The sequence below is a fragment of the Equus asinus genome, chromosome 22 (genome assembly GCF_041296235.1).
Source record: "Equus asinus isolate D_3611 breed Donkey chromosome 22, EquAss-T2T_v2, whole genome shotgun sequence".
Taxonomy (NCBI): Eukaryota; Metazoa; Chordata; class Mammalia; order Perissodactyla; family Equidae; genus Equus; species Equus asinus.
In genome coordinates, this window is record NC_091811.1 from 52,130,437 (window position 1) to 52,157,294 (window position 26,858).

The window sequence follows — 26,858 nt, forward strand, 5'->3', positions numbered from 1 at the left end:
AAGTAGCTATTTTACATAAGACAAATTCAAGCTACAAATTCAAGGCATAAAGTATTATCAGGGACAAAGTAAAAACAGTAGGCTTGGTACAGATTATCAGGAGCTCAGCCAAGTGGAGATATCAAGTGGATAGTTGGATATATGGGACTAGAATTCAGGGTCAGAGTTCAGAGGCAAAGTCAAAGCTGAGATATAAATTTGGAGTTATCAGCACATATATGGTATTTAAAGCCTGACTAAATGAGACCATCAAGGGAGTGTAAACAGGAAAAGACTTCCAAGGAGTAAACTCTGAACCACTCCAACATTTTGAGGTCAGGGAGATGAAGAAGAACCAGCAAAAGGATGTAGAAGCTGGAGAAAGAGGAGGCAAACCAGGAGAGCATGGTGTCCTGGAACTCATGGGGAAAAAATTATTTCAAAGAAAGTGACTGGCAGTTTTAAATGTTGGTGATAGGTCGAGTAAGAGGAGGACTGAAAATTGACTCTTGGATTTAACGATATGGAGGTTGTTGGTGACCCTGCTAGGAGCAAGTTTGATGATGAAGTAAGGGCAAAGACCTGATAAGAGTGTGTTCAGGAGAGGAGAGAAATTAGACGATGAACTTATACAATTTTTCAGAAGAGTTTTGCTGTGAAAGGAAGGAGAGAAATGGGACAGTAATTGGTGGAGGAAGTGGGTCTAAGAGAGTTTTTTGTTTTTTAAGTTTAGGAAAATAATATTACATTAGAGAGGAAAATATTGATGGTACAGAGAGAGATGGGAGAATTACCGAAGCAATGTCCTTGACTAGAAGAGAGGAGATGGAATCTAGTGTAGAGGTGGAAGGGCTAGCATTAAATAGAAGTCAGGTGGTTGATCCACAGGTATCAAGAGAGAAAGTGGGTACAAACGCAGACAGTTGGGGAAATGTGGTGGTAGAAATATGTGGAGTTGATAATGGTTGCTTCCATTTTTCAGTGCAATAAGGAGCTAGGTCATCAGCCAAGAAAGAAAATGAAAGAGGGGCCAGCCCAGTGGCCAAGTTGTTACGTTCGCTCATTCTGCTTAGGCTGCTCAGGGTTCACCAGTTTGAGTTCTGGGCCTGGATCTACACACCACTCATCAAGCTATGCTGTGGTGGCATCCCACATAGAAGAACTAGAATGATTTACAGCTAGGATATACAACTATGTACAGGAGCTTTGGGGAGGAAAGAAAAAAAGAAAATGAAAGAGAAGGCCTCAGAGATTTGAGGAGACAAGAGAAAATACAAAATTATTGTCCAGGAAAGTCAGAGTGAATGGATTAGAGAAATACAGTCCGTTTGCCAGGCAGCATTATGGGGCCACTTGAGGTTAATGATTATTTAAAGTAAGACCAGTCAGCAAATTTGAATGTTTTCCTGAAGCCAAATTCAGCTGCCAGGGTGCAGCTATGGAGTAGACAGAGAAAATTAGATTTAAGCTGGGCTGTAATCAGCCAAGAAGTACTTCAGAGCAAGAGAGGAGCAAATGAGTTTGAGTTGAGGGCTTATGCAAGGGACTGACTATGATTATTGACCATGGAATTGAAACTGGGTTGCAAAGGAAGTGAGGACATGAAGGGATGAGGACAGTAATAAGGTAGTAGAATCAATGTAGTAAAAGGTCCCTGTGGAGATCAAAGTGTTGTTGGAGATGGAGTACTAGCGGGAGTCAGCTGTAAAGAGGTGATGTTTGGAGAATGAGTTATTTGAAACTGAGATTATGAGTGGGTCACAGGGGTTTGTTTTTGTTTTTGTTTTGCGGTACTAACAAGATCAAGGGTATGACTAATGGCTGTAAGATTAAATCACTGAAGGAGAACAGATAAAAACATTGTGAGGCCAGGTGTTGGAAAGATCTTTATGAATATTGAAATATCTAGGGATTATGACAAGTACAGAATAGAGAGACAATGGGCAAGGAGAAGGTAAAGTACTGCAACAGAGAGGGCCATGGGTGGTATATAGTCTAATGACAGGAGACTTCAAGTTGAGTGTATTAGACAGTAGGGGAGCATAATCTGAAAGTAGCATTGAGGAGTGAGGAAGACCCCCACCTCATTTCCAGGCCAAGTGATAAGGGGAATGTGGGAGTTAAAATAGACATCACTTGAGAGGACTGCAGGCAAGGCAGTATTATCAGGGGAGAGCCAGGGGTTAGTTATTGCTTTGTATATTTTGCAGTTATATTGTTATAAGCACCTATATTAACAATATACATGCATTGTATTATCTGTATATTACATATTCTTGATCTGCTGTCTCCCTTTGTCCCTAGTGATGCTTTTTGCCTTGAATCTATTTTTGTCAGATATTAGATGTCTGCTTGGCTTTCTTTTGGTTCATATTTGCCTTTTCCCTTCTCCTTGTTTTAACTTGTCCTATCCTTTCTTTTAAATATGTCTCTTGTAGACATTATATTGCTGGATCTTGTTTTTTAATTCAATCTGAGATTTCTATCTTTTCTTTGGTGAATTTAACTACTATATTAAATTGCTTTTATGTTAGAACTTTTTATTCCATTTCAGTTTAAATTTTCTTTCAGTTTTTCTTTTTGCTTCTTGCTCATTTCCTTGGATATGAGCAAGAAGTTTTTGTTAAGGGCTTGAAAGGCTTGCATTTTATATTTGTTCTTCCGTTGGTTATCTATAACTTGTTAAGACTCTTACTTCTGTTTATTTTTCCAAATTATGAAACTTATAAACATAGATCTTACCTTCTTTCTTAGTAAGACAAGTACTTTAACACATACACTCTTACCTATCTCAGATGTTGTGTTCTGTCCCCTACTTTGTTATATTTGGTGTATACATATATATATGTACACACACACACACATATATATGTATGTATATATATATATATAATTATTTTTTAGACAAACTTTACAGTTATTTTCTCATTTTTACTATCTTATATTTTTATGGCATTTCCTAAAATTTTTGTTTGTTAGATTGCTTTATCCAAGAGTAGTTTCAAAGAGGATCTTTATGATAATCTGCTGAGACCTTGAAGGTCTGAGAATATATTTACTGTACCTTCACATTGAAATGATAGCTTAGCTTAATATAAAATTTTAGAGGCAACATTTCTTTGTTCAATATTTTGAAAATACTTCTTTATTATTTTCCTGCCTCTAATGTTGTTATTAAGAAGTCTGACATCATACTAATTGATTTTCTTGGTGGGTGAGCTGCTCTTCTTAGAAAGTCCTTAGAATTTTCTCTTTGCCTTTGGAGTTCTTAAAGTTCATTAAGATATCACTAAGTTATTGTTTTTCCATATCAACGCTATCATACCATACACCTTTTCAATATCAGTCTTTCTTTGGAAGTTCTCAATTGTTTTTTTCTTTTTTTTTTTTTTTTCCTGCTTTATCTCCCCAAATCCCCCCGGTACATAGTTGTATATCTTAGTTGCAGGTCCTTCTAGTTGTGGCATATGGGACACCGCCTCAACGTGGCCTGACGAGCAGTGCCATGTCCGCGCCCAGGATTGGAACCCTGGGCCGCCACAGCAGGGCATGCGAACTTAACCACTCGGCCATGGGACCAGCCCCTCAATTGTTTTTTTCATATGTCTTCCCTCCATTTACTTTTTTCTCTTCTGTTAGCACATATAAATGCTGTCATTTCTATATCTAGCCTCCATATTTCTTAATTTTTATATTTTTCATCTCTTATTCCTTCTTAATGTCGTCTGCAAAAATTTCTTGACCTGACCTTGGGCTATGTCCATTTTGCTATTTATATCACCTAATGAGTTTATTTCAACAGTGTTTTGAATATTCAGTAATCCTACTTGGGTCTTTATAATTATTTGTTTCTGCTTCATTATCAGTATCTATTCAGAGACATTTATTTGGCTTGTATTCTATTAATTCTTGTCATCTAGAATAGGATATTCAGTTTATTGCTAATTGTCTAGTTCTTTTTCCGTTTTTTTTTTTTTTTTTTTGACGATTAGCCCTGGGCTAACATCCATCATCAATCCTCTTTTTGCTGAAGAAGATTGGCCCTGAGCTAACATCTGTGGCCATCTTCCTCTATTTTATATGTTGGACACCTGCCACAGCATGGCTTGATAAGTGGTGCATAGGTCTGCACCCGGGATCTGAACCAGCGAACCCCAGGCTGCCTAAGCAGAGTGCGCAAAGTTAACTGCTGTGCCACCGTGCTGGCCCCTAGTTACTTTTCTATTTCTGATTGTCTAGTTATTTTTCCCCGTGAGGTCATTTTTTTTTCATGGGTATCAGTTATCTTTGTAGGTAACAGATGGAGAAAGGGATAGGAGGAATCAAAAAGAAGGCCTTAGCTTGTGCCACTCCTGGTGAGTGGGGGAGTCCAATTTTGAATATCCTCATGTGTGTCATTCTCATCAGAAGGCTTTGCCTCTTAGCAAACTTCTCTGTACCTTACCCTAGGCTTTGTTCTTTTCTAAGAATGTATTTGTCTAGTTCTCTGAGTGAAAAGACCTATGGGGACAGGTAGGAAGAAACCCTTAGATGCTTACTGGTTAAGCCGGCATTTACCGTTTTTTACCTTACATCCCAATAGTGTTCCCCTACGAACCTCCTTTTTGGTATTGTAGTAGGGCTGATGGGGAAGACAGTGATCTACTCTGAGTGGGCAATGTAGTAGATAGAAAAGAGCGCAACTCAAAATTTCTCCCTAGATCTACTTATGTTTGGGAGCCTGGTCCACCTCTGTCCAGGGCTACTCTTTCCCTTCTTTACCAAATCATAACCACCTTCTGACGCCCCAGGATTTCTGCTGGTTTTCTTTTCTTTTATAATATTCATTCATTTTTTTTATACTTGCTTTTTCTCCCCAATCCCCCTAGTACATAGTTATATATTTTAGTTGTGGGTCCTTCTAGTTGTGGCATGTGGGACACTGCCTCAGTATGGCCTGAAGAGCGGTGCCATGTCCGTGCCCAGGATCCGAACTGGCGAAACCCTGGGCCACCGAAGCAGAGTGCACAAACCTAACCACTTGGCCACAGGGCCAGCCCCCGATTCATTAATTTCTTATTTATTTTATTTTGTTTTCTTTCCTTTTTTTTTTTGAGGAAGATTAGCCCTGAGCTAACATCCGCTGCCAATCCTCCTCTTTTTGCTGAGGAAGACTAGCCCTGAGCTAACATCGTGCCCATCTTCCTCTACTTTATATGTGAGACTCCTACTACAGCATGGCTTGTCAATCGGTCCCATGTCCAAACCCAGGATCCAAACTGGTGAACCCCAGGCCGCCGAAGTGGAATGTGCACACTTAACCACTGTGCCACCAGGCTGGCCCCTCATTTCTTATTTCTGAAGCATCTTTGGGTTTGGGTTGGGGGAGGTAGACTGTGCCACATTGCCATCATGTGAGGGGCCACGTCATGTCTCTTTTATGACAGCCTACCCCAGTGTCTGTTGAAGCTTTATGTTTCTAGTAATCTAGAGCAGAAGATATTCTTTCTTGAGTGGTCATAGTAGTAGCCTGGAAATGAAGATGTTTAACCTAAAGAACTACAGGCAGAATATAAAAGCAAAGGATAGGGGACCAGCCTGGTGGCGTAGTGGTTAAGTTCATATACTCTTTGGCAACCCATGGTTCGTAGGTTCAGATCCCAGGTGCGAACCTGACACCACTTGTCAAGCCACGCTGTGGCAGTATCCCACATAAAATAGAGGAAGGCTGGCACAGATGTTAGCTCAGCAACAACCTTCCTCAAGCAAAAAGAGGAAGATTGGCAACAGATATTAGCTCAGGGCCAACCTTCCTCACATACACACACACAAAAAGCAAAGGATAGACAAAGTAATATATATACATGAAGGAGAGCAAATAGGCATTTTACTGAAATATTGAAATTTATTTTCAACATGCTTGTGTTTAATTCTACAGTCACTTAGGAGTCTTCTTAAACCTGGAAATAAGACAAGGAAATCTTATTATGAATTGCTCTTAAATGCATTTGTGGGAATATAGATGACTCATTGGGAAAATAAGAGTGCCTCTAGAACTCACAAAGTTAAACTAGTGAAATTGATATAATCTGTATTTATAGAAGTCACCTTAACAAGGCAGAATGTCTCCCAGGACCAGGATCAGGAAGGGCAGGGCTTGGCAATAGCTTATTACTTATTAAACAGTATTCTTATGCCTAGATTTAGAGACAATGGTTGTTATTTATGGGCCTGATCTTGTCTATATTTTCCAAATTTTCTATGATGAACATACATTGCTTTCGTAATGGGAAAAAAAAATTATTTTGGGGCCAGCCCAGTGGCACAGCAGTTAGGTCTGCACATTCCTCTTCATCTGCCAGGGTTCCCTGGTTCGGATCCTGGGTGTGGACATGGCACCACTAAGTAAGCCATGCTGTGGCAGGCGTCCCACATATAAAGTGGAGGAACATGGGCATGGATGTGAGCTCAGGGCCAGTCTTCCTCAGCAAAAAGAGGAGGATTGGCAGCAGTTAGCTCAAGGCTAATCTTCCTCAAAAAAAAATTTATTTTATTGGAATTTTCATAGGAAAATCATCATATAAATTTACAAACTTGTGCAAGGATATTTGCTGCAACATTGTTTGTAATGTTAAAAAGATCCAAATTTTTATTAATAGGAGAACAGGTCAATAAATTATGATAGATCTATGCAATGAATATCATGCAATCAACAAAAATGATGTGAGCCTATTTTAGTATAGAAAGATTTCAAAGATGGACTGTTCAGTGAAACACAAAGCAGGTTTTAAAAAACATATTCAGTATGAGCCCATTTTTTTAACTAAAAAGTGCACAGAAGTTTTTTGAAAAATATATGCAAGAAGTTTCTACTCCATCCTAACAACAAGTAAAAAGTTGAACAAACTGAAAAATCAACAACTCTTCTTACATCCTTCAGAGAAGTGAGGTCGCAGGGCAAACCATTGCCCCCCAAATTAGGCAGTACAGAAAATCACAACTTACGGGTGCAGAAACTCACAAGCAGAAACTTCTGCAGGAACCAGCGCCTGGTTCCTAAACTAACTGATAAGTTGCTGGAGGCTCAATATGTACAAGTCTGAAAATTAAAAACTCCAGGGGGACCAAGTCAAAAGGACCTCCAGAAACCCTATCGGGTCCTCACAGTGACGACTGGAGAAAAATCCCCTCCTGTTTCTCTTAGAGAAGGAGGAAAGTATATTTTGGAATACACCAGAGCATTCTGTTCTTCTTGACAAGGCATGCACTCAAGAGAAACTATTTTACCAGGTGCTAGGGTTTTATCAGTGCCTAACCTACTTGGAGGAAGGGAAATACCCAAGTCTAGTTGGCTCTAGCCTTCCACATGGGGGAAGGGAAATACCCAATTCCAGCTCTCTCTAGCCATCCTGTCCCACCTAAGGTGGAGAGGTGGTAGCTGAAAAGCACTGGTAAAGTTCACAGTCCAGAGGCATAGGGTCTTCAAAAGACTGAGACCTAATCATAGGACTATAAAATCTTTCCTTTACTGCCATACCTTACCACTACACCACTAAAGGCCTATTTACCAGAGTTCCTTTCATCTAGTACATCATGTCTGGATCTTAACAAAAATTACAAGATGTACTAAAAGGCAAAAAATACAGTTTGAAGAGACTGAACAAGCATCAGAACCAAAGTCAGATATAGTAGGGATGTTGGAATTATCAGGCAGGGAATTTAAAACAGCTATGATTAATATGCTAAGGACTTGATAGAAAAAGTAGACAGCACGCAGGAACAGATGGATAATGTAAACAGAGAGATGCATATTCTGAGAAAGAATAAAAATGAAATGCTGGAGGTAAAAAACACTGTAACAGAAATGAAGAATACCTTTAATGGCCTCATTAGTAGACTAGACATGGCCGAGAAACAAATCTCTGAGCTTGAGTATGTGACAATGGAAACTTCCAAAACTGAAAGCAAAGAGAAAAAAGACTGAAAAAACCAGAACAGAATATTCAGAAACTGTGGGACAACTACAAAAGGTGTAACGTGTAATGGGAATACCAGAAAGAGAAGAAAGAAAGGAACAGAGCAATATTTGAAGCAATAATAATGGAGAATTTCTCCAAAATAATGTCAGCCACAAAACTACAGAAACAGGAAACTCAGAGAACACTAAGCAGGACAAATGCCAAAGAAACTACTCTCAAGCATATCATACTTAAACTTCAGAAAAATCAATGTAAAAAAATCTTGAAAGAAACCAGAGAGGAAAAAAACGCCTTACCTATAGAGGAGCAAAGAAAAGAATTATATCCAACTTCTCAGAAGCCATGCAAGCAAGAGAGGAGTATAATATTTAAAGTCTTGAGAGAAAACTACCAGCTTAGAGTTCTGTATTATGCAAAATTATCTTTAAAAAGTGAAGGAGAAATAAAGACTTTCTCAGACAAATAAAATTTGAGGGAATTTGTAGCCAGTAGACCTGCCTTGCAAGAAATGTTAAAAGAAGTTCTTCAGAGAGGGAAAATGGTATAAATCAGAAATTCAGATCTACATAAAGATAGGAAGAGCACTGGAGAAGGAATAGATGAAGGTAAAATAAAAGGTTTTATTTATCTTAATAGATCTGGCAGATAATAGTTTGTTCAAAATAATAGCAACCATGTATTCAATTATATATATATATATATATATATATATATATATATATGTGCTTATGTTTAAGTAAAGTGGATGACAGATGATATAAGGGATGGGAGGGAATATTTTATTATAAAATACTAGCACTACTCATGAAGTGTTATAGTATTATTTGAAAGTGGATATGGATTAGTTGTAAATGTATAGTACAAACTCTAGAGCAACAACCAAAAAAAGTAATAAAAGAAGTATAACTGATATGCTAGGAAAGGAGAGAAAATGGAATTATAAAATCTCAATTGAAACCACAAAAAGCAGAAAAAGTGTGGAAGACAAAAATAGGAACAAAGAACAAAGGCAATAAATAGAAAACTCTAACTAACATGGTAGCTATTAATCCAACTATATCAATAATCACTTTAATGACTTTTAAATGTCAGTGATCTAAATACATCAATTAAAAGACAGAGATCGTCAGATCCAAAAACAAGACCCAACTATATGTTATCTATAAGAAACCTACTTTAAACATAAAGGCACATAGATTAAAAGTAAATGGATAGGAAAAAAATGACCATGCTAGCAGGAGTAGCTATATTAATTTCAGACAGAGCAGACTTCAGAGCAAGGAAAGTTATCAGGGATAAAGAGGAGTATTACATAATGATAAAGGAGTCAATAGTCCAAGATGACATAATAATCCTTAAAGTTTGCCTAACAAAAGAGCAAAAGAGCATCAAACTATGTGAGGCAAAAACTATAGAATTGCAAGGAGAAAGAAATAAATCCACTACTATAGTTGGAGACTTTAACACTCCTCTATCAGAAGTAGACAGATCCAGCAGGCAGAAAATCATTGAGAATATAGTTGAACTCAACAGCATCGTTAATCAACTGGATATAATTGATATCTCCAGAATACTTTACTCAACAACAGCAGATTACACTTTCTTTTCAAGCTCTTCTCTTTCTATTCACGAAGATAAACCACATTCTGGGCCATAAATCACACCTTAACAAATTTAAAATAGAAATCATACAGTGTCTGCCCTCAGACCACAATAGAGTTAAACTTGAAATCAATAACAGAAAGATAGCTGGAAAATCCTAAATTATGTGAAAATTAAGCAACACATTTCTAAATAACGCATGGGGCCAAAGAAGAAATCTCAAGAGACGTTTAAAAATTTTTTGAACTAAATGAAAATGAAAATACAATTTATCAAAATTTGTGGGATGTAGCAAAAGCAGTACTTAGAGGAAAATTTATAGCACTGAATGCACATACTAGGGAAAAAAAATCTTAAATCAATAAATCTAAGCTTCCTCCTTGGGAAACTAGAAAAACAAGAGCAGATTCAATTCAAAGTAAGCAGAAGAAAAGAAATACAAGAAATTAGAGCAGAAATCAATAGAGAAAATCAACAAATTTAACTGGGCATCTTGTATTTTGTCTGGCAACCTTACTCACCCCTCAACCTTGTGTTTATGTTGTTTAGAGTCACATATGTAGATAAAGTACAAAGCCAAATGTGTAGGAATAATAATATCAAGTTCAGGATTGTGGTTTCTAAGGATTAAAAAGAAGAAAAATGCCATTGGATAGGAGTACGCAGGGAAGTTCACTCTTATGTGTGTTTGTATTATGTATTTTTACTTTTTGGGTTTTTCCTTTTTTAAAGAATATATTTTATTTCTTAAGCTTAGTGTTGCATATGCAGATGTTTTTTATATTACTATGCTTTTTGTTGTCTGGAATATTTGTAATAAATATTTAAAAATTCTCAATAGCCCTCTAGATAAAGTCCAGAAAACCTAACATGGACTGTAAACATCTTCTTGGTTTCTCCGGCCCTGCCTACCTCTCTAATCTTGCCACTTCCAGTTTGTATACAACAGTTTGGCCATGCTGACCAATTTTCCTCAAAAGACCTCTGGGCCTTTGCCATTCCCTCTCTCCAGAACAGTCAGTCCTCCCCTCTTTGCCCCGAACCTTGTTGTTAGTCTCCACTTAATTGTCAGTGTCTTTAGGAACATTTCTCTGGCACTTTATCTATGTCTGGGTTGAGTACTGTGTAATTCCAGAACATTCAGTACTTTCACCATCACTTACCATTTATTCACACCGTATTGGAATTCCTGACTTCTCTGTATCTCCCATTAGAATATAAACTCTCATAGTGTAGAGACTGTGCCACACTTACCCTAACATCCCAGAGCCTAGTGCCTGGTACTAACAGGCTCTCAATAAATATTTGCTGTAGGAATTAATTAGTTAATTAATGATAGGCTGGTTTATTTAACATTCTTGAGGCATGTTATAATTTTATTTTTAATGTGAATCCTGTTATATAATTAGTATTTAGATGGAATCATAAAATCATATCACCCCATAGTGTGTAGGTTAGAAGTCATTACCTAAAATAAAATTCTCTCCAGTCATATTGCAAAGTTTAAGTTCAACATGGTCTGTCACCTAAACTAGGTCTTGCTTTTGTTGTTTACGACTAGCTGAGAGTAAGTGTTCATCAGATTATACAAACTATCCATAGGCATATGTGGTAAAGTTCTTAAAATTGCTTTTTATTTTTATGAATTCAAATTTGATCACTATAGCAGGTATTATTCTATTGTATGGTAAGTATGTACTGAATCTCTCCACTGGCATTCATGGAATCTAAGACAAATTCCATTGTTGCCTTATTTTCTTCTAAGTCTGCTCTTTTGCTTCATTTTCCTTGGAGTCCCTGTGCTGCTAACTAAAGATTGTGATTTAGTAACAGCTCCTAACCCCATCTGTAAAACGTAATACATTATACCTTAATAAAATAATACAACTTTCCTTTTCAAACAAAAATTATATGCCAAAATGTTAGCAATAGTATTATCCCTGAATGGTAGGGGTCAGAACTGATTTTTTAAAAAATCTTCTTTGTCATACTTTCTTGTGTTTTATAAATTTTCTGAATTTTTTGAATAAAAATAAATCAAATTATACTCAGAAAAAAGTGATTTCCCTCTTTTAAAAAAAGCCATAAGGTACATTTAAATTACTTAGGAGAAAGATTTTAAGTGGAATGGCAGATGGTCGGCATGGAAACAAGAAACACAAGGTCAGAGAGGAGTCTCTGGAGAAAAGGGATGCTGTGTAGCCCACACAACTGTCCAGGTTGCTTGTTAGGTACATCCTTCCACAAACAGTGGAGACGAATCCAAATCATAATCTCCTGTCACAACCATCGATATCACATAAGTAGCTTCTTCTGCCCTGATCCTATATTTACCAGCCAACTTTCTGATTTATGATTTGTGTCCTAAGTAGTTTTCCCCTCAGGGAAAATGCTCTAACAAGCCAAGGTAGACATCTGAAACATTCACATATTTCCAAGTGTGCAAACCACCTGCTAGGACTATCCCTTAGGGAAATAAAGGATTATGATGTATCACACTATGTGCCCCCTTTCTCTACCTGTATTTTAAACAAATATTTGAATAGTGAAAGGCAAAATGTGTACATGTGTGCTTGTGTGTGACAGAGTAACAAAGTCACAGAGACATAGGGTGAATGACAAAGAGAAACAGCAGATCCAATTATTCTGAATGAACCTAACTTTTGCCTACTGTTTCGTAAGTAAGAATTAGTTTGATAGAGTAATAAGCTTAGGATACTATGGAGGTATGGAGAAATGGCACGTAAGGGCAATAGGGAAGATTAGGAAAGACTTTCCTGAGGGGAAAAAGTATAAACCAAATAAGTCAGTAATATTTTTTAGCTGTAAGTAACAGAATCCCTGACTAAGAATGGTTGAAACTATCAGGCCATTTATTGCTCACTTAACGAAAAGCCCAGAGGCAGGTGTACTTAGGGTTGTTCTAGCAACTCAATGTCATCAAGGACAGGGTTTTACTTATCTTTCTTCTCTGTAATTCTTGGTGTATTGTGTTTTTGTCCTGTAGTTATCACCTCCATGTTGCCAAAGATGGCAACAGCACCAAGCATCACATAACACATCAAGGCAGGAAGAGAAATTTTAATTCTAGTCACCCCTGTTGGAAACAAGAAGAAAGGGAACTAAGGAGTAAGGAGGGTTTTTTATTCACTTTTTTAAAAAAATTTTTTAGGAGATAAAGCAAAAGAAGCAATATGCTATTAACCCTGGATGTTTGCACGTATTGTTCCTTCTGCCTGTCATCCATGGTCTCTTGACCCCTTCCCACATATTGTATCTCAGTGCCTTATTTTCTTCTAAGTCTGCTTTTTTGCTTCATTTTCCTTGGAGTCCCTGTGCTGCTAACTAAAGATTGGCCCATAGTAAGTAGTCAGTAAATATTTTTGAAAAGAAAGCAGGCAGAGAAAAAGTTGAGGAGTTGAATACGACAGGCAGCTAATCTCAAAACATATCTAAAATCAGGGGAGGTAAGTAATGAAGCAATTACAGTACAGAATGGTAGGTGCTAGGATAGTGTTAATTACAAGATGTTATGGCAGCATATGGAGGAGTCAGAGAAGACAGCTCAGAAAGAGTGACTGTTAAAAGTGAGACCTAGGGGCCTGCCCTGTGGCCCAGTGGTTAAGTTCGTGTACTCTGCTTTGGTGGCCCAGGGTATCACCAGTTTGAATCCTGGGCGCGGACATGGCGCCACTCATCGAGCCATGCTGAGGCGGCATCCCACATGCCACAATTAGAAGGACTCACAACTAAAAATACTCAACTATGAACTCGGGGGCTTTGGGGAGAAAAAGGAAAAATAAAATCTTTCAAAAAAGAAAAAAAGTGAAAAAGTGAGACCTAGAGGACAGTGGAAATAACTAACCCAGAGGTAAAGAAAGTCTCTTGGTTTGCACTTTAATTGCCACAAAGTGAAATAAATATAATCCTCTTTGGAGGAGGGAGACCTTGAAGAGATTCTAGTTAGAAAAAAAGAGAATGATAAATAGTGCCCATTATTACTATTTAAGAAGTCTTGAAAATTGATTATTTTCTGTATTAATACTATTTTTAATGAAAAATAGCAAAAATCCAAGACTTCAGTTCTCCCATTTTCTATAATGTTTTGAACTTTTTCACTGTTTTCAGGCATCTAACTCTACAAGTTAGAATCTTCTAATATGTATTTTGTATGTAAGGGCATGTCAAAATAGAAGTTTTGGCACGGCACAGTAGAAGGGTTGCCAGATTAAATACAGGATGCCTAGTTAAATTTGGATTTCAGATAAACAATGAGTAATTTTTTAGTAAAGGTATAAAATTGCATGAACCATACTTACACTAAATCATTTGTTGTTTTTCTGAAATTCAAATTTAACAAGGTGTCCTGTATTTTTATTTGCTAAATCTCGCAACCCTAACAATAGATACCCAATTCTAAAGAGAAGTGCTATACTGGGGTTTACAAAGTAATTGACTCTTAATCTTCTAACTCACTCTGAGGATATGAAATGGTCAAGGAGAAGAGGATTTTGAGAGTGCTCCTACCATTCCTCCTAGGATAGGAGGAACTTAACAAGGGCCCCTGCATTTTGGAGGCCCAATAGGCTGGGGGTTATTGCATACCTGAAAAAAAAATAAGGCAAGTGATTGGTTGGCTAGCTTCTCTAATGGCAGAAGCAAAGAAGCAGCTGCTGCTGCGTTGGGATAAACCTTCAAACTCAGAGTTTATCTGGACAAAGGCTCAAGTGTTTCCTGTAGACTAGATGTGGGCCACACATACAGAAATATCCAAGAGAGATGTCATGGAGTTGTCATGGATGTCCAGGAGGGCTGCCTGAATATGCAAACACATCTCAGCAGAGTGAAACTGAAGGTATCACAAATCTAAATAACCAGTTGTATTAGAAATGTGTTTGCCAAGTTCTGGAAATCTGCAGATGAGAGATCTCTAGTAATAACGATCTCCAAGGAACTCACCGAAGTACCCCCGAAACAGTCAGCTTTAAAAATCTGCCACATCTAGGAAGTAATGATGTTAGAAAATGTGACAGTAATAGTAAGAACTTTCCCTTTACCATCTATCTCTTCCCTTCCTAGAGCTCTGTTTCCTAAGCGGTTCCATAGTAGCAAGCTAGAAACGTAGGAACAGTAACACTGGGCCATAAAAGAGAAAAGGAACTGTTCATGTCCTTCCCTTCTGTGACTAAGTTGCAATAATCTAAGCTGGAGGAGAGAAGAAGTCTCAACTTTAAAACAAAGTTACAGTTTTATTGTACATGCTCCTGGACATTTTAATTACTGACCAGATAAACTTATGTTACTGAAAAGTTACCAAAGATGTCATGGAACCACCTAGCTTTTCATCCAGAGGCAAGGTAAGAACTAGCCCCACTGAATAAATGTAAAGGGATGTACAGTCACTTTGAAAAATAACTTGGCAGTTTCTTGTAAAGTTCAACATACACTTATCATACAACCCAGCAATCCCACTCTTGGGTATTTATCTAAGAGAAATGAAAACTTACATTCACCCCAAAACCTGTATATGAATTTTTATAGCAGTTCTATTTATAATTGCCAAAAACTTGAAACAACCCAAATGTCTTTCACCTGGTGAATGGATAAACAAATGTGGTACAGCCATACAACAGCATTATACTAGTCAGTAAATGAAAAGGAATGATTTACTGATACATGAGACAACATGGATGAATCTCACATAAACTATGCTAAGTGAAAAAAGCCAGATTCAAAAGGTTACATACTATATATTTTGATTTATATGACATTCAAGAAAAAGTATAACTATAAGGATAGCAAATAGATTAGTGGTTGCCATAGCTATGCGTTTGTCAAGACTCAGAACTGTACCCTTTCTAAAGAGGATAAATTTTACTGTATATACATTATACCTAAAAAAAAATCTATGAAACAAACAAACAAAAATCTCTGAAAACTCCTTGATTGTGAGTCCTTCTAAACAGTAAACTGGAAGTAAGGGTCTTACTAATTTTGTAGGATTTAGCATGAGTAAGAAGTGGGTAGTTAGGAGGATATCTAATAGTTGAAGCTAGCTATGGAATGGAAATAAAGGAAATATTATTCAAAGAAAAAATTATGTATCTTGTCCCAAGCACATTGAATTAGCAGTGTTATCACTCAAGATAACCAGTTAATTAATCACTCCAAAAAACGTAAAGGAAAATGGGAGACAAAAAGTTGCTTTCTTATGAGTCGTGCTTATTCAACTTACTGGTTACATTTGCTCTGATAACTTTTTTTCGAGAACACTTGTGCTCATGGTATATGACTTTATATTGTATACATTATATAGTAATATATTTGCTGTTATTTTACTATATTATAGAATTTTAAATATCTTATCTCATGGTGACTGTCACCTAAACAAATTTGTGAATTAACACTGTTTCTTCCTACCTCAGGACTTGGATGTCACCAGAATAAATCAAACTGCTTCTGTGAACTCTTTTAGGTTACAAAAGTTCAATTTTCTAAATTCTTAGTTTAGAACATTAAATAATTCTCTGTCCTGAAAGAGAAAATGCAGACTCCAAAACTCTTCACTTCCACTGGGGTGATTTCCACTGGTTTAAATGAGCCTCTGCGTTAACAGAATTTGGAAATGTGGAACCACACAACCACCTTACCTGTTCTCTCCAAGTCTCTTCAGTGTATCCTGAGATATAAGCACCTAATTTACCACAACTTGAGCCTAGATATGATAACTGCATTTGAGGTCTTGTTACTGAACCATGAAGTGGACAAAAGCATTTTACTATGGTCTTTCTGGAACTTTCAATAATAAATCCCTAAGGGTGGAATTCAAAGTGGACCTATCTAGTGTTAGATTAGCTTTTGTGGTATTGTAACTGGGGTTTTTTTTGTTTGTTTGTTTATGTTATATTATTCCAATAGTAACATCTGCAGGTCTATGAAGAGAAACGCTGAAAGACTAATGCTAAATTTACCTGTACTATTTTATGACTAATGTTGAGTCTAACCTCACACCAAGCACCTACTTTTGGTAACTCCCTTGTGCTGTAAGAGAAAGTGAAGTTAGGGAAACAAGAAGTATATGACCAAAGGCCCGGTGACCAGAGTGCTCCCCATCCTTAACTTACTGTGATTGAATGAATGCAAGAGATTTTCTGAAGGTAGCCTGAACATCTAACTGGAGCAGCATAGGAATACCTGGGTACCCACCCAGCTGGGCCCAGAGAGAATGTATTGATGTCTTCTCTGTTATTGGGTAGCTTGAAGTGGACAGATCAGCATTCCAAATGGCTTCCATTTGGTCTTCTTGTCTAGAAAATCAGAGAGCACTAATTGAAAGCACCACACTCTCCTGAGCTCCATAACCAATCAAAATATATGATTTTTATTCTCCCTTCTTATCTTCACCACCACCCTGTCCTATAAAGCCCGCTCTGGCACTGAGGAACAGTAGCTATGCCCCACTTGGACTGAGAGATTGATTAAAACAGCAGAATTTGCTGAAATAGCTTGCTTGCTTGCTTGCTTTTTCTTCTTTCTTTCTCGCTTGCTTGCTTGCTTTCTCTCTTTCTCTCTCTCTCTCTCTTCCTCTCTCTCTCTCTTTCTTTCCTTCTTTCTGCATTTCCATGACTTCACCTTGTAATCCATTTTAAAACTACCTTTTTAGCTTCATGAAGTATACAGACCATATCCAAGCTGTTTTTCCCCCTTCTTTCCCAAGGCTCCTACCTTCTGTTAAAAAAAAAAAAAAAAAAAAGGTAATGCTTCTAAGTTTCTTCATTGTGTATTAAAATTTATTTCTTAGTAAGGAGGAATCTGCTTCATTTTTTTTAAGGAACTCAAAATTAGATGTTAAATATTTAAGTAGAAATATATATAAATAAGCCTCTTGCTAAATTAGCTAAGAAAATTAGTACTCCCTTAGACTCTCCACTGCATCATATGACACTTGTGGGGAAAAGGAAGCTCTTGGGCAGAGAAAGAAGCATTAAGTCCCACATAGCATCTAAAGAAAGTTTAATGTCAGTCTTTCCTACCACATACCTAAATTTCTTGAATATGTCAGGCTTTCTGTCCTCTTGCATCAGTAGCTCTAGGAATGGCTGTTGAACAAATTTGGTAGAGGCAGGTATCTGCTTTTTGTTGATGATCAAAGGGATAGGTTGACTAAGATTCAATTTATACACGTCTTGGAGCTAAAAATAAATAAATCAGAAAAAGGAAACCATGAAAAGAAAGGACCAGAGTCTTTAGGAAGTTCTTCCGAGCTGGCCCAAAACTAAACTATGACTCTTCCTTTTCCATGGGTTTACAAATCTGTTTCCATCCTCTTTTTCCCTTTCTCCAACCACCCCTCAACCTCCACCCCACCTCCAGCACACAATTTCAAAGGAGGCAGCTATGATACATAAAAACCTTGGTCCTGCATAAGCTCTAGTCCTAGTCCTTTCTTTTCTTAGCTGTGTGACTTTGGGTTAACTGCTAATTTTATCTGCACCTCTTTCTCCTCATTTCTCAAATAAGGATAATAACACAGAGTTGTTGTGAGAGTTGTATAAGATAGTATATATGGAAGCACTTGATAAATTGTTAAGCCCTATGCAATGTATAGGTAACATTTACTGAATACTTACTAAATGTCAGATGCTTTCTATATATTAACTCATTTGGTATTTACAACAACCTTATGAGGTAGATACTATTATTATCCTTGTCTTAGATATGGGGATCTGAAGCTCAGAAAATTTAAGTGGCTTGCCCAAGGTCACTTATGTGGTGAAGCTGATTTGAACCTAGACAATCTGGTAGCAGAAGTAACCACTTGACCACATCCAGTGTAAGATATTTATTCATTTCTATCCTGTTCTCCCTTCTGCTTTTTCCTTTCCCTTCTTTATGCCTTGATACCCACCTCATTATCTAGATTCTGGCTTCCCTCACCCCAGACCTTCATTCATCCTCTGAAATACCCAAGACATTGTGATTCCTGTTAGACAGCTTATGACACTGCCAGCTCATCTTGCTTTACTCCATCTACATTGGCCATGTTTTCCAAACCAAAAATTGTCAAAAATGTCAGGTTTTTTTTGGTCAAGAGCTTTAATATTAAAATATAACTGTTCTGGGAAATTCGGAATGTCTGATTTGGATACAGCTATAATGAACAGTCTCTTTGTACCTCCTAAAGTAGCAAGTAAACTGATCTTGCAAATTAATTAATTTAGTGAAAGGAAAGGATATGTAGATATAAAATGTTCCTAGAACCCCAAGAATGTTCTGGAACTCCATGCTGGAGCATGTAAGCCTGGAGCAAAGGACTCTACTCTCAGCTCTAAAACTTTTGGAAGGTCACCATCACCTCCAAAAGCATACTGATGGTTATCTCAGAGGGGCGCTGGGACATAAGTGGATGTTAAAGTTTAACAGGGTCTTCTGTGTCTGGGGCTATATAAGCAAGTTAAACCCTTATCTCCTTTCTGGTAAACTCATGATATTAAAATTTGCTTTCTGATAGCTTTGAGGAGAGAAATAACCACCAAGACTCACTTGGAGAACAGTAACTTCAAGAGGTTTCATACTAGAGACTGGTAGATGTGGATTGACTAGGAAGGAGTTGAGCATTTTGGCAAATCTCTCCTATTCTGGTCTTTTCTCATCTAGAGAGTCCAGCCAGTATTCCTGTTGTCAATTTAGGAGGTTCACTGAAGTCATGGTGTAGTAGGTTGAATGGTGAACCCCCCAAAAGATTTGTTCACACAGAACCTGTGTGCGTGACCTTATTTGGAAAAGGGGTTTTTTACAGATGTAGTTCAGTTAAGGATCTCAAGATGAGATCATCCTGGATTAACCAGGTGGGTCCTAAATCAATGACACATAGCTTTATAAGAGACAGAAGAGAAGACATAAGACACCCTGGGAAGAAAGCCATGGGAAGGATGGAGGCAGAGATTGGAGTTATGCAGCTACAAGCCAGGGAATGTCAAGGATTGTCTATAGCTACCAGAATCTAGGAGAGAGGCACAAAACAAATTTCTCCCTCAGAGCTTCCAGAAGGAACCAACCCTGCCAACACCTTGATGTCATGAACTGGCCTGCAGAACTGTAAGAGAATATGTTTCTGTTGTTATAAGCCGTCAAGTTTGTGGTAATTTGTTATGGTAGCCTTGGGAAACTAATACACATAGTATCTCCAGGTAAATGTTATTTCCAAAGTTTACCACTTTCATTTTTCTCACAACACACTGGGGAGACGGAATAGAAAACAGGTTACCTTGGTAAATAAGAGGATCATTTTCCTCAGGCATTGATTCCGTTTCTGCTCTAGAGACTTCTGCTTCTTGGTCCAGACCCGCATCACCTTTTTCTGGTAGTCATCAATTCTGCTCAGCATTATGTAGAGGTTCTGGGTCTCATAACCTTTCCCAGTGTTTTGGATGGCTTGTAATCGTTTGATTAGGTTGTTTCTTGAAAAAATTAACAAGAATTAGATCGACATAATTATTGACCCTAACTCAGCAAACTTGGCCTTAGTTCCTTTCAGTTCTCATCTCATCCTTAGTAAGTGGAGGGGGGTGGGATAGGGGTGGGAGACTTGCTTAATGAGACTTTAATCTACATAGTTCGCTATATGACTAAACTTTCAAAAATCTATGACTGTCAAATTTTCATTAACTCTTCACAGAGTTTTTTAATATTATAATAGTGTTGCTTATTATTATCTTAATATATTAACATTTTAGTATTGATATGTACAAGATATATTGAAGGTACTTAATTATGAAAATATGAGAAAGACAGTTTCCTTGCCTTCAAAGAACTTACAAGCCAGAATAGGAGATTAATAAATTAACATTGTCAAAGAGAGAATGACATAACTGCTAAATAGAAATATAAGCATGCTATTTAAGCAAGAAGGAAAGCATAATTAATTCTAACAGGAGGAATAAGGAAGACTTCATGGGAAGATGTTGAATAGCATTTTGAGAAACAGTCACAAAAATGCACTCTCTCTCTTTACTATTATGGATACCCACACGTTTGGGCCTCCTAAACAGATAGTGTTTTGCCATTCTACAAGAGAGGAAAAGGAATCTGAGCAAAGTTAAGTAATTTTCTAAAGTCATGTAATTAATAAATAGCAGATTTGGGAAGCAAACCCAGCTCTTCTCTGTTTCCACAATACCAATACTTCTCAAAATGTGGACCCTGATCACCTGGACTGAATCATCTTGGGGGAGGGGATGCTTGTTGAAAATGCAGATTCTAGGCTGCTTCCCAGAACTTTTGAATCAAAATCTTATTGGTACACTTCAGGATCTGTATTTTAAATAAAATCTCACTCTTACTGTCACTAAAGTTTGGGAAGAAAGGGATGATGAATTCCAGGTTGAAGGAATACTGTAAACAAAGCCAAGATGATGAAAGTTATATTTTGAGAGTGGTGAGTAGCCTGGCACTTTTAGACTATAGATATGTGAAAGGATATAGTTGGGGATAAGACTGGAATGGCTAGATTATAAAGGCCTTAAAAGGCATGTTAAAGAGTTTGGAGTTTTAAGGGGAAATGGCTACGCAATGGGAACTCGTAAAAGATATTTTTCTGAATATATGTATTTTACATATCTACACACACACAGAGGGAATAACTCTCTTTTGTAGGTTATAATTAATAGCTTACACCCTACTGTATCTATGGATCATTTAATGCTTAAATGTATTAACTTTCTCAATTAATTAATTTTAATTAAATTAATTTTCCAAGAACCTTGATTTTTTTTTTCATATCCTGTAGGTGATTTTTATTTTTATTTTTTCATTTTTACAACTATCTTCATTACATGTGTTTTTAATCACTTCTCTACATGCATTGCAGAATGCCTATCACATCCATTCCCATAAATAACAGTTCTCAATGAAGCAAGCATATTACCATTCTTATAACCATCTTTTAAAATACATATAGATATATATTTTAGTGAGAAATAATTGACATTGTGTAAGTTTAAAGTGTCCAATGTGTTGATTTGATACATTTATATATTGCAATATGATTACCACTGTAGTGCTAGCTAACGTCTATCACATAACAATTATTACCTAATTATCATTTCTTTTTGTGGTGAGAACAACTAAGATCTAGTCCCTTAGCAAGTTGGAAGTTTATAGTACAGTATCAGCATTGTTGACTATAATCACTATGCTATGCATTAGATCTTCCTAATAAGCCTTATTTTTTACACTAAATCTTTCCTCCTGATTTCCTGTCTGTTCACATAGTCTTTTAGATTTTCCCCATAACTTTTCCTTATTGAAATCACATTTCACTCCTTAGAAAAGTTTATAGTTTCATTTCAAACTTAGGGATTTTATTTTTTATGGATTTTTCTTTCTTTTTTTTTTTTTTTGCTGAGGAAGTTTCACTCTGAGCTAACATCTTGTTGCCAATCTTCCTCTTTTTGCTTGAGGAAGGTTCACCCTGAGCAAACATCTCTGCCAATCTTCCTGCTTTGTATGTGGGATGCCTCTACAGCATGGCCACTGATGAGTGATGTATGTCCGTGCCTGGGAACTGAACCCAGGCCACCAAAGTGGAGTGTGCCAAACTTAACCACTAAGCCACTCATGGATTTTTAAAGATAATTCATTTTAATAATATAAATGCTCATTCCAGTTGTAACCACTGAGGTATGTTATTATTTAAAATTCCCTGTCCAGAAACATGGCCATTTATCCCTTCCTACCTTTTGTTCCCACTCTCTTAGCAAATTCCACTTATATTGATAAAACATTACCCCCATCCTAAGCAATGTTTTTTATAGTATTTGATATAGAATCATGATCCAAGGGAAGGTGCTTTACATTTACTGAACATCTACTGTGCAGGGTCAATCATTGTGCTAGAAATTTTACTTCTATTTTAAAATTTATATTAAATGAGTATATTTTAAACATTTTAAAATATATTATTTCATTTAATCCTCACAACCATTCTTTGAAGTAAATATTTTTACATACACTTTACAAATAGCACATTTGAGCCTCAGAAAGGTTCAGAGCTGGAAATTTGAGCCAAGATCTTCCTGACTTCAAAGTCCATATTTAACAGAAAGCACAATTAGGGTTTGGATATTAGGGCTGGGATACTATTACAGTCCCCTACTTCAAGGCAACATACTTATAATATGTAGTATAGTATAGTATGTGGTATGGAATAGTAAAAACTTTGGAAATGGGCTTTTTGAGTTCAGCTCTACCACTTGCTAGCTGTGTAACTTGGGCATGTAGGATGAATTTTCTGAACCTGATTCCTCATCTGCAAGTTAAATGCAATAATATCTCTAAAGTTCCTGTTCTTTGTAGGTGCTTTATAACCCTCTAAAGGTCCATAAACAGCTTTAAATCATTTATTTTCATTTAATTTCTCATTGTTCATGCAATTTTTCCCTAAAGAATTCTAGATTGAACAAGTTTGATTCTCCCAAGAAACTTGTATTTCCTTTGGTCTATCAGTTTTTGCTGTTGCAAGCGTGCAGTGATTCTCCTTTTCATTACAGACTCCGTCAGATTGCCTGACGTGGATGCCCTTCTTTAAGAGTAGTTACACGGTTAAAATATCACCCTAGTATAGAATCCCTTCCAGACAAGAGGAAATATTTCACTAGTAATTCCACTCTCACCCTTATATTCCTTCAAAAGTTTTGGGTGTATGCCTTGTGGTCCTAACTTATGCCTCTGCATGGTTCTTTACTCTCCTTAAATCCATTTTCCACGTTATTGGCATTTTACTTCTCTTGTTAAGAACGCTTCGGTTATCCTCTACCACGTACAAAATAAAATACAAATTCCTTAACATGCCATTTAGTATTCCTTCTGATCTGGCCTATCTTTCCAGTCTCATCTCTTGCCACATCTTGCTTATTCTTTGTGTTCTACCAGCAACAAAGTAGTTTTGCCAGACACACACACACACACACACAAGCTTCTTCTTGCTCCCTTTCTTCGCTCTGCTAGACTCTACCTTCACCGTCTTAGTGACTTTTAGTAGTTCTTTGAGACATAGTTCAAAGGTCTGGACTCCTAGAAGCTTTGCCTGATTCTCCCCTCTCCGCAGTCCTCTTCTGTACACTTTGCACATACACCATCATTGTTCTTTCCATATCATACTATCTTATCATCTGTTTGTGGGACAGTCTCTCTGAGTAGACTTTGAATGCCCTCAGGGCAGACCTATGGCTTATCCATCTTTGTATCCTTCCACCCTCAAAGCCTGGCAAGTAGTGGATATTCAAACAATGTTGATAAATTAAAGGATAAATTAAATCCTATCTAGTCGTCACAACATTTAGTAACTTTGAGGACTTTCTTCAATATGTATGAAAATGAAATGTTTCATTATCATCATCTGGTCTAATTTTATATCCTCTCCATCATTGCTTCTCAGGTATATTGCACTGATCATGTAGTAATACAACTCTAAAACTATATTTTGGCATTTAAATAATGGAATCTTCAGGGCCAGTCCTGGTGGCCTAGTGGTTAAGTTTGGCACACTCTGCTTTGGCAGCCCAGGTGCAGACCTAAACTTCTTGTCTGCCAGTGGCCATGCTGTGGTAGTAGCTCGTATACAAAAAAAAAACCAGAGGAAGGTTGGCAGCGGATGTTAGCTCAGGGCAAATCTTCCTCAGCAAAAAACCATAAATAAATAAATAAATAAATAAAGGAATCTTCACTTACAGAGGTTCCACAAAATTTCTGTATTCAAAAATGGTTTATTGGGGCCGGCCTGGTGGCACAGTGGTTAAGTGCTCACGTTCCGCTTTGGCAGTCCGGGGTTCGCCGGTTCGGATCCCGGGTGCAAACATGGCATGCTTGGCAAGCCATGCTGTGATAGGCATCCCACATATAAAGTAGAGGAAGATGGGCACGGATGTTAAGTCAGGGCCAGTCTTCCTCAGCAAAAAGAGGAGGATTGGCAGCAGATGTTAGCTCAGGGCTAATCTTCCTCAAAAAAAAAAAGCTTTATTATATTTTATATTTTCTCTCACATATAATGTTAGAAGCTTCTTAACCCAGCATCCTTGTTATGGAATCTTTAATCTGTCAATACTTTATTACTTCTTATACCTATTGGTGATTTGATTATAATATTAAATATTAAAGAAGAGCTTTCTGAAAAAATGACTTGATCCTTGATGGGATTCAAGTTATGATTGTATAAGTTAAATATTCTTAGGAAATGTTGGTCTATATATTTCAATTTCTAGATGATTTTACTGAAACAGGCCAGATATGTCACTTAGGTCTTCAAAATCTCCAATAAATCTAAACAAACTAATTGCCATATAAAAATTGAGAACGTTGGGGCCAGCCCCATGGCCCAGTGGTTAAGTTCGCACACTGTGCTTTAGTGGCCCAGGGTTTCGCCAGTTTGAATCCTGGACACGGACATGGCACCGCTCATCAGGCCATGCTGAGGCGGCGTCCCACATGCCACAACTAGAAGGACCCACAACTAAAAAAAATACACAACTATGTACCGGGAGACTTTGGGAGAAAAAAGAAAAATAAAATCTTTAAAAAAAATAATTGAGAAAGTTATCAAAGAACTTCCCCCCAAAAGTACCAACCTCATATAATATCATACGTGAAATCTGCTAAACCTTAAAAAGAATAGCTAATTTTACTATTAAACTGTTACAGTGCATAGAAAAAGGTAAGCTTCTGCATTTTTTAATGCTATAAGCTTAAAATTATACCAAAATTTGACAAAGCCAGCACCAAAAAAAGTAAACCACCAGCCAAACTTACTAATGAATATTGATGCAAAAAAAAAAATCCTAAATAAAATATTAGCAAACAAATTCCATAACACATTCAAAGTAGGATATACCAAGGACAAATGTGATTTATTCCAGGGATGCAATGATGGTTTAATATAATTAATCATATTAATAGATCTGAGGGGAGAATCATATTTTCTTTAATACACATGAAAATGAAGTGCTGAAATTACATTTAACAAAATGTGATTTAACAAATTTAACAAGATTCAACATCCATTCTTGATTTAAAAAAAAACATAGTAGAGCCAGCCCTGATGGCCTACTGGTTAAAGTTTGGTGCACTCTGCTTCGGTGGACTGGGTTTTTTTCCCGGGCACGGAACCACATCACTCGTCTGTCAGTAGCCATGCTGTGGCAGCAGCTCACACAGAAGAACTAGAAGAGCTTACAACTAAAAAAAAAATAACTATGTACTGGGATTTTGGGGAGGAAAAATCCCCGTAATGAACTGAGCAGATAGATAATTCTTTAATATGATAAAATGTATTTCAACCCCAAAGCCAGCATTTTTCTTAATGACAAAAACTAGAAAGATGTCTACTATCATCACTATGTTTTTAGCAACAAAAAAAGAAATTGACTAAGGTTAAGGATGTTTTGCAACTTTTTCAGAAAGGAGAATATAAATGTAAGTGACTCTTTTAAACACTCTTGAAGATTAATTTCTCCTAGAAAAAAGTAACAGGGCAATGGAAAGGCACTCTTAGCTGTTACTCAAGGCAAATCAAATGAACAACGATGGTCTTGTAGCCATATCACTGGTATTTTTTTTTAACATAGTTCTTGAAGTACTAACCAATTCAGGTAGTCAACAGACAGAAATGAGATGTTTAAAAGTTGGAAAATCTAGATGTAAAAAATTATTAGTTGCAGGTAATAATGATTATGTACTTGGAAAACTCAAGAATATCAACTGAAAATTTTTCACATGCTTGAATAAGGTAAGACAGCTACATACAAAATTGATGTAGAGAAATCTGGGCTTCATTTATACAAATAACAACGAGTTAGAAGATATCATAGAAGAGAGTCCATTTACAATAGTAACAACAACAACAAAAATAAAAACTACCAGGATATACACCAATGGAAGAATATGCAAGAGCTAGATGAAAACTAAAATGCTCCTGAAGGACACACATACACAACCTGAACAAAAGGAAAGATATACACAGTCTAGGATAGGAAGACTGGATTAACGAAGATAAGCTAGATTTTACCGTTTTAGCAAATAATCCCCAAATCTCAGTGGCTAAAAACAACAAATTTTACTTGTGTCTCATATTACAAATCTATCATGGCTCGGCAGGGAGTGAGCTTCATTGTATATTCTCAGGGACATAGGCTAACAGAACAGCAATCACCTTGAATGTTGTAGGCTATCACGCCAGAGGAAAAGGAGACTCTGGAGGGTCTCAAACTAGAAATGACAAGCTTTGCACAGAAATGGCGCACATCAGTTCTGCTCACACATCATTGA

At 37.0% G+C, this 26,858-nt stretch overlaps 1 protein-coding gene and 1 long non-coding RNA gene across 2 annotated transcripts in view; one reads left to right on the forward strand and one right to left on the reverse strand.

The window, feature by feature from the left end:
- Positions 1–26,858, forward strand: part of LOC139041515 (uncharacterized) — a 103,683-nt gene that overhangs the window by 21,579 nt on the left and 55,246 nt on the right. The gene's annotated exons all lie outside the window — the stretch shown is intronic.
- Positions 16,660–26,858, reverse strand: part of FAM186A (family with sequence similarity 186 member A) — a 63,020-nt gene continuing 52,821 nt past the window's right edge. The window contains exons 10-12 of the mRNA XM_070495117.1: positions 19,807–19,999; positions 17,580–17,731; positions 16,660–16,846 (exon numbers count right to left, since the gene is read on the reverse strand). Of these exons, the coding sequence (XP_070351218.1) occupies positions 16,660–16,846; positions 17,580–17,731; positions 19,807–19,999 (532 nt within the window). The remainder of the gene's footprint in view (positions 16,847–17,579; positions 17,732–19,806; positions 20,000–26,858) is intronic.